Source organism: Rhagoletis pomonella, unplaced genomic scaffold (genome assembly GCF_013731165.1).
Source record: "Rhagoletis pomonella isolate Grant_MI unplaced genomic scaffold, Rhpom_1.0 Rhpom_scaffold_00001, whole genome shotgun sequence".
Classification (NCBI taxonomy): Eukaryota; Metazoa; Arthropoda; class Insecta; order Diptera; family Tephritidae; genus Rhagoletis; species Rhagoletis pomonella.
In genome coordinates, this window is record NW_023458555.1 from 36,545,853 (window position 1) to 36,554,622 (window position 8,770).

An 8,770-nucleotide genomic window follows, 5' to 3' on the forward strand; every position below is an offset into this window, starting at 1 on the left:
TTCATCTTCATCTTCATCTTCATCTTCATCTTCATCTTCATCTTCATGTTCATCTTCATCTTCATGTTCATGTTCATCTTAATCAGATTTCTTGCACCTCACTCTCAGAGCGTAAATAAGAGCAAACCACGGCTGGTAAGTTAAATTGCCAATCGGCATTAATGAGTTAAGAAGTTTTTCCTCATAAAAAGTTTTACTATTTGTTTCGTGCTAGAGTTCGTTATGGACGCAAAATTGGGCATTTGTTTAATGCTGAGAAAATAAAATGAAAAATCTACTAAAACATGATAGTTTACATGATTAATTTTCATTACGGATCAAATTATATAGCTTACATGTCGCTTGACACGTAACTCATCCTCCGTAATTTCTCCGCAGCAGCTAATTGTAAAAAAGCCGGTTTATAATCAAAAACGTACATCAATATTTTTTACGATTAAATAATGACTTTGATGCTCATAAGTTTTTGCTTATTAATCGGGTTAAAGTATTAATTAGATGGTCTAATAAATTTCGTGCATAAAAAAAGAATAATTGTTTTCGTTGTAAAGTAAAGACAAGACTATATTTATTCTAGTAATTCGTAATTTATTTCTACATGGTTTACCTGCATAACTGTTTAATAATTGCGTATGATGTAAAAAGTTATTCGGCTAACAGATTGAAGTGGAAAGGTGACTTCCTAATTAGACCAACTATTCAGTTCCACTTTACGACTTTCGCCACGTGATAGAAAAGGTTGAGAGAGTTTGAGTACAACTCTTCCAAAAAGCAAAATTTTAACCATATGGACATAAAGACATTTATACGAAACCTATGCAAATATCAATAAGTTGCTAGGAAGTCCTCATCTGATGGAATGCGCTAAAAAAACTATGCTAGTTAAAAGGCTGCAGTGGGTACAATTTGCCGCCTTTATAGGAAACAAAGCGGTGATATTGATGAGCTCTTTCTACATTCACATTAGGGTAGTATGAAAGGATGGAAGGCAGTTCGACAGAAGCAGAGGTGAGCTGTTACGCGGAGGTGTAAGTCGAAGCTTGATGGAAACTTTCCATCAACATAAAATTTAAGATTTTAGAGGCCTGTACCAGCCCACGGAGATGTTGCAGCAAACTGCGGGTCAGATGAGTTGACCAAGTGGAGTGACGTCGAGTTGACTCTTTTGGACTACTCTTGCAGAGTTGAACATGTCGGCTGAACGAGCGCTGGGTTAAAATAAGACATGTGCGACCGTGAGGTTTTTCTGTCCTGAGAAACTCCGCGAAACTGTGCCTAGCTTGGGACAACCGCTTCACCTAACCAGCAACATGGGCGAACTAAGCCGCAGTGGAGGCAGGAATTGAAAAGAGGATCAAATGTTCGAAGTTTTAACTCCACAAATCGTCGATGTCCTCTACGCACATGCACTGCATTTCGAACGGTTTCGGAAGATGTTGCTTTATTATAGCAGAAGCAGTGGCAAGTAAGGTGGGAAGCCACCCCAGATGGAAGATGAACTCATCGACTCATTTCCTTGAAGCATAGCGTAATAGTAAGTAAGGTAGACCACTACCTAGCGCTTCGCTTTTATCAGATTCAGTCAGCAACGACGTAGAAGCTTTGGGACTTAACATTGTCCCAGAAAATTTAGTGCTGCGAATGATTAAGGATGCGAAGGGTTTTAGAAGGTTAAAGTCTCACACTGACGGGGTTCATTGCTTTCCATCTCTATGCCCCTATCGCCTAAAACTCATCAAATGCAATTTCTTTTAACCGCCCAAGAAATTATTATAACTCACAAACGAACCAGATATATATGTACAAAGTTGATCAGAGTTCCTTAAAAGTCACGCAATATTATAAAACAGTTTTAAATTTACAGCAACCTAGCATAAAAACTTTTCTAATGTACGTGGTCATAAAATAAATTGTAACTATTTAATTCATGAATTTAAACTATAAATTACTCACTGGCACGCAAATCGAAAATATACATGGCATACACGGCGCAAAAAAACCGCATTATGTCAAGGTTAATTTAAAGGCGGCACATATGTACATTAGGGTTGTCCAAAAATGCATGTGAAAAAGTAAAGTCGAAATTTTTATGCTCTCACCCCCTAGGATTGTTCTATATCGAAATATATATATCCCTATTTTTTTATTTTTAAATCAAAAAGTATTTAGAGGTCGCTCAAAGCGCACAAAGTTTTCCATGTATTTTATATGGGGAAAATACAACTTTTCGTAGAAATGGTATAGAATTCTTAAAAATCAATATTTTTCTATCTGTTTATCTGCAGGAGATTCACAACAATAATACCACATTGTTTATTTAACCATTTTTTCATCGCAACTATAATTTATAGGTCCGCCATAAACCCAAAAAAGAACCCGAAAAATGCAATGGGGGGACCAATAAAAAATCGTTAGTATTAAAAAATGGTTAAATAAACAATTGGATATTATTATTGAAAGTCTCCTAAAGGGAACAAAAGCTTTCCGATCGAAAAATATTTATTTTCAAGAATTCTATACCAATTCTACGGAAAAAAAAATACATGGAAAACTTTGAGCGCCTCTTAATATTTTTTGACTTCAATATAAAAAATAAGGGTATACTTTTTTCGATATAGAACAATTCTAGGGGGTGAGAGCATAACAGTTCCGACTTCACTGTTTTTGGACCACCCTAACGTACACACATGCTTGGGAACGATTTATTTTATCTTTTTTCTACATATATTTTTTTGTGCAGATAATTTAATTAAGATAAATGATGTTTTTGTGAATGCACGAATACTTAATGGCTGGAATTGGCATGAAATTACTTCGCGCGTTGGTTAAAATTGAAATTTTATGTACTATTGACGCCCACGCGTTTCCACGCATTCTACGGTTGCCTTAAGCAGTTTATTTTTAAGTCGTGTATTTTCTACGCAGTTAAATGATTACTTCATACCAGGTGGAGAAAGGTTATTCTTATATTTTTCCGCCAAATCGCCGGCATCTCGCTTCGAAATTTAAGTCCTCAAGCTCCTGCGAAAATTTCAATTCTTTCATAACTTGCCTAACCAATTTTATTTGAACAAACTTAAGTTCGAATTTTTATTAAAAAAAAGAATTAACTTTAATTCATAACAAGAACAAAAGGGAAATATTTATGGCCTTAACCGGCCTTATCAAAGGTCTTCGGCACCGTTTGTCATTTCATACTCCTAGAGGACTTTGAGGCATCCTCTCCTAGAAAGGACTTAAATATTGGTCGGTTACCAAAGGGGTCGATAGTCGTCGGTTATTTTTCGGTTTCAAACTTTAAAGCCTAAAAGAACTAGAAATGCATTATCACAGCAATTTTTCATCTTCAATATACATGTTTAAGTGAACTATTTTATATATTTAAGAATATCTAAGTATTTATAGTACTCACCGCACATTTGTTACAGTTATGTTGCTAACACCATACGCTTGTATACTGCGGAATAGGGCGCGATAACCGTCCGGTCCACTGCCCAACACAATGCCAATCTCATCGATGACAACTGGTTCAATCTGAAAGAAATATAAAGTATTACATATCTGTGGTCTTTTGACAAAACATCCTCTGTGCTTTCTGTAGGTTGGAATTTAGAGTAGATTATAAGGAACTACCATTTAAAAAATGCGACATTTTTTTTTTTGCTACCAATAAGCTATCATCTTGAACTACTCTACTATTAATGACCAGGGAACGGATTTTATGGAAATTGCCTTTTTTCTGCTAAAGAGTAGAGTATATTCGATTAAGAATGTCTACGATTTAGTTTTTCCTGATTCCATATATACACATTTGATGTTGCCTTTTTTGCCTTTTTTAAGATATTTGCTTTTTTTTGCCTTTTTTAAGATATTTGCCTTTTTGCCTTTTCTACCTTTAAAAAAGTGATTATAGCATTTACAATTTTTTTTTTAAGATTAAAAAATATACACATGCCCATGCAGCTTATATAGAAGTGCAGGGACCTCATGCCAAATTGGTGTTGGAAAAATTCAAAGCCGTTTTCTCTGCTAACGTAGGCTTGGAGACAATAACGGATGTGGATAAAATTGTAAAGGGCGAGGAAATCGCCCTTATTCCTGATAATATGAACTTTTCAAACGTTCCATATTTAAATTGGGCTCCACTTGTATCAATTTACGTCGAGTGCACATTTAGTATATTCAAGGCTTTTCTTCGCGAGAATCGAATGAAGATGCTACCAGAAAACTTCAAAATGCATCTTGTGGTTCAATGTTACAACAACTATACAGACCAAAGTTTTATGAGTTAGAAACCCGAAAGGATAAAATAGTCAAAGATTCAAAGTACAAATTTTTCATATAATGAAACTTGTTCATAGTTTTTCTCTTTTTACTTGTAATATAAACATTTCTAAAATAAATGTATTTTTTGATTGTTCTTCGTATTTTCTGTCTTTCTTTAGTACCTTATTTTGGTTTTTTTGCAGTACCTAGTGCCTTTTCCTGCCTTTTTCGCTATTTTGTTTTGCCCTCTTTTGCCTTTTTTGCAGTACCTAGTGCCTTTTCCTGCCCTTTTCGCTATTTTATTTTGCCTTCTCCAGCCTATTTCGTCATTTTATTTTGCCTATTTTATAGGTTTTATCAAAATCCGTTCCCTGTTAATGACTAAACGCAAAAACTCGAGAACTCAATGAATTATTGCTTTGAAGAGAAAATAACCTCACTCGAGAGAAGTTGTTTTGTCAAAAATCCACATATGTACATAAACATATCCTGCGGAAAAAGTATCAATTGATAAAAAATAACCCACTTGTAGTTAAATTTTTTACGGGATTTCTATAAAATATATACCTTGTAGCTAGTTACAAAAAGTAATGTAGAAATTTCTTTTTTTAAACAAGTTTCTGTGTAAATATCCTGATACAAATTTTACTTTGAATACATTTTCTTTCTGCACTTCACAAATACTTTTTCGAATTAAGTACAAATAAAAGGAATATCGAAATGCAGTGGTAACCACCCTTGATTATTTCGCGGCCATCGCAATAGGAATATAGTTGGCTTTCCCCAAAGAAAATATACAGATAATAGTGACCTTTAGTTCCTTCCTAATCAACTTCAAGTTAACTTATAGTTAGATACCAGTGGCGGATTTATCGTACAGGCAACATAGGCTGAAGCCTAGGGCGGCAGAATTAAGGGGCGGCAAAATTTAAGACAGCTAAATTAAAAGAAAAAAATTTATTTGGATTCAGCTGCACTTGAAATTGTGTTTGTGTCTGTAAAATATTATTAATGATTCATCTCATTCAATACAATTCAAAATTAGAATTACGCTGCGAATTTTTCCTTAGTATAGCAGTCGTTGAAATTTCCATTTAACTTTCATTCACGCGGCTTAGAAACCTGACGGCGCGCCTATGCGTGACGCAAAGAAACAGCCGACACGCTGCCCCGAGAACGAGAATCATCTAAAAGGTTACCACACTTGACAACACTGCCGAAAAACGAGCGTGCATTTTCGAGAAAATTCTTGATTCCAAGCCCACCAGTTTTTCATAAGTGTATCATAACGTGAATAATCTGAAGGTCAGCTTCGCGTGAAAAACTATCTCAGATCTTCATTGAGCGAAAACAAACTGAATGCTCTTGCGTTGCTGACTATAGAGTCAGATTTGTTTCTATCTATCGATTGTGAAGATATTATCCGCGAATTCGCAGCTGAAAAATCAAGACGTAAAGAACTGTGAAAAAGAAGTGTTTGAAAGAGGGTTTTTGTTGAATACCTTATCCATGCTGATGTCGAATTTGTTAATTCCGTTATGTATTTCATTATTAACGAACTATATTGTAATAAAGCACTGACAATAACAATCATATTTGATATATATATATATATTTTTTTTTTTTCGTGAAAAAAGGGCGGCAAGTTATGAATTGCCTAGGGGCGGCAAATATTTAAATCCTCCACTGTTAGATACATTTCTCGCAGGGTACATTTATATACGTAAGTAAATATACATGTATGTGTGAGAAATAGATATGTATGTATGTATGTGCGTGCAAATGCTCTCGAGTGGGTGTAACTTCCTGTAGCTCACCTCGTAAATATCCAATTCAGGTATACCCTGCCGCAGATAATGCACCAATTTATTGCCACTGTCACGCAGGCATTCGTTGACATATTCTTCATCGCGCGGACACTGTTGCAGGTAATAAGCTGAAGTGGCAAAAAAAAACAAAGTAAAAAAATTATTAATGATATATGTAATAATAAATAGTAGTAATTCAGCAATTAATTGATGTTTTGGCGACACAAAATAACGGTTATGTGAATTGAAATGCAAATGTGGTAAGCAATGATAATAGGCACGAAACTCATTCGCATTCCAAAGGCTAGTTGCAGCAATAAATACTCGTTACAGAAATCATTAAGCATTTTGTTTTTATCCAGCAGTATTCTTGAATTTTTCTAGACTCATAAAGAATTCATATCGTACGAGTTGTTCACTTTAACAAACTATGTAAAATCAATAGAAATTTTAACATTTCCAAAAGGGGTTTTAATAACATTTTTTTCATGGAATGTTTCATTAATCTTTGCAATTTGTATGCAATAACTGCGTTTCTTGCTTAAGTGCATATTTTGAATACATATTTATTTCAAAGGTATCAGCTTTCATTTGAACTGTTAGAATCGATTAACCAAACCCATCTGGAGGAGGCTACACTACGAATTTAGACTTCACTTTTTTAATTTTGTGGTACCTATTTGTTATTTTTTGTTTTCGTTTTTATCAGCCTTATTGCCAATTCCATGTGAATAAAACGTTCCCATAATTTACCATGCAAACCAAAAACAAACTGGGAAATTTTTTTTTGTTTTGCTTTATAATTTTTGGGAATATTTGTTCACATGGAATTTGCGATAAGGCCTTGTATTTATAACTTATCTACAAATTACAAACGTAGACTGTTTATTTTTTATTGTATTTTACATTTTTTTCTTTTTTTTATAGTTTATTACCAATTACGAATTTGGACTTCGCTTTTTTATTCTTTTATTTATTTCACTTCTGTTTTTGTTTTTTTTTAATATTTTTATTTTTTTACTTGACTTATAAATCTCAAATACAACTAAATTAATCAAAATAACATTGTGACCACAACAGTTACCATAAATACTGTATATTTTGGCTATTAGCAGAAAAATTCAAATTCTAAAACTGACTTGGCCTGATACCCATATTGCGAGGCATATTTAAATTACCTTATTTTATTCATTAAACAGGTAGCAACGCCTTTACATGTAGTTTAGAAATAAAGGAATTCCGATTGATACCCATGTATTTTAATATATATCTTATATTATATAAATTAAATTTGACATTTCAAAATGGTGGCAACACTCTTCAACATATTTTCAAACTACAGCCTTTTCAAACCTTTTTCTTTCGAAAATCATTTCGATTCATGCCCATATTTTAGTGATTTATTTAACGTAATATAGTTAAATTTTTTAACAGGTGGCAACTCTTCTCATGTTCTGGCCCTGCGTGTTTCTAAGCAAATAATAATAAAATTAAACAAAATCGATAGGTTGTGTTTGCAACATTTTTCTTCAGAAGGACATTCTCCTTGTATCGAGAAGCAAAATCATTTTAATACAAGTAATTTTTAGCAAAAAAAAACCGACTTCAATTCTCATATAAAAATATATATACATATATGTATACATAGTATGGGACCACCTCTGAGACACTACCTTTCCGATGCAAAAAGAATTATCGAAATCGGTTGACGTGGTCCAAAAAGTCAGAATAAGAAGAAATATAAATAAAGGTCCTGGTTTTTGTCAACCCGAAAGAATTTAAAAAATTCTGGAAAAATGTATCGGATTATGTTTGAAATGCAACCGTGGGCAACTGCTAACAGTGAATCTGCGTTCGTGCATCACTTGCAAGTTTCTCAAATTGAGAGAGAATTTGAAAGATTTTTTCTTACTCAAAGTTCACTGACTTATCAAACAACCCTTGTACATAAATTTTCGAACGGTATTACGTTATATTTTACTCGTACAGTAATCACTTATTTATATTAATATTTACATAAAATATTAGCAATATGTCGTTTTATGAATATAAAGGTTGACAAACTACATAATAAGTATGCATTCGAAAAAAAAATCGATTTGACTCTAATCGCTCAAATGATAATTAATTTACAAACATACATATGTGTATATATGTTTGTAACAAAACACGTGATTTACTAGAAACTGGTTTCAATACAGTCGTACTTAAATACAAAGAACAATCACGCCACAAGAAGTATACTTCGTAAAGTTTATAGCGTTTTCTTTTCTACAAAAAATGTTGCCTTTTCATTGCTTTAGAATTTGTGCCTAGAGGGTACTGAGATGGCAACATTTTTCGGTGGAAAAGAAAACTGATTTTAAAATCTTTTTATCGAAGTAAATTATTTCCATTTCTCCAATGTATAAAATGATTATTTGTTTGCTTTAAATATATAAAGACTGTTTCTATGACGAATTCTTAGGCGAAGGAGTATGGGTGAGTACATATTCTAGGGCAGTGCTCGTCAAACTTTTGAGTGTGACGGACCGGCTGCAGTTTTTCTATTACGTCGGGGACCGGTACCTTTTTTTATTGATTATTTTTCGTTTACGATCATCTCACATATGTATTAAAATTTGTTTAAATGAATTTCTTTATTAGCCAGGTGTCTATATATGACCTATTACCATTTAATGATAGCAGATATTAGC

At 33.4% G+C, this 8,770-nt stretch overlaps 1 protein-coding gene across 1 annotated transcript in view; it reads right to left on the reverse strand.

Moving 5' to 3' along the window:
- LOC118745151 overlaps positions 1-6,202 on the reverse strand; it is a gene marked incomplete at its 5' end in the record, with an annotated part of 9,726 nt that extends 3,524 nt beyond the window's left edge. The window contains 2 exon segments of the mRNA XM_036478710.1: positions 3,413-3,534; positions 6,084-6,202. Coding sequence (XP_036334603.1) covers positions 3,413-3,534; positions 6,084-6,202 — 241 coding nt within the window.
- Positions 6,203-8,770: the final 2,568 nt, after the last annotated feature.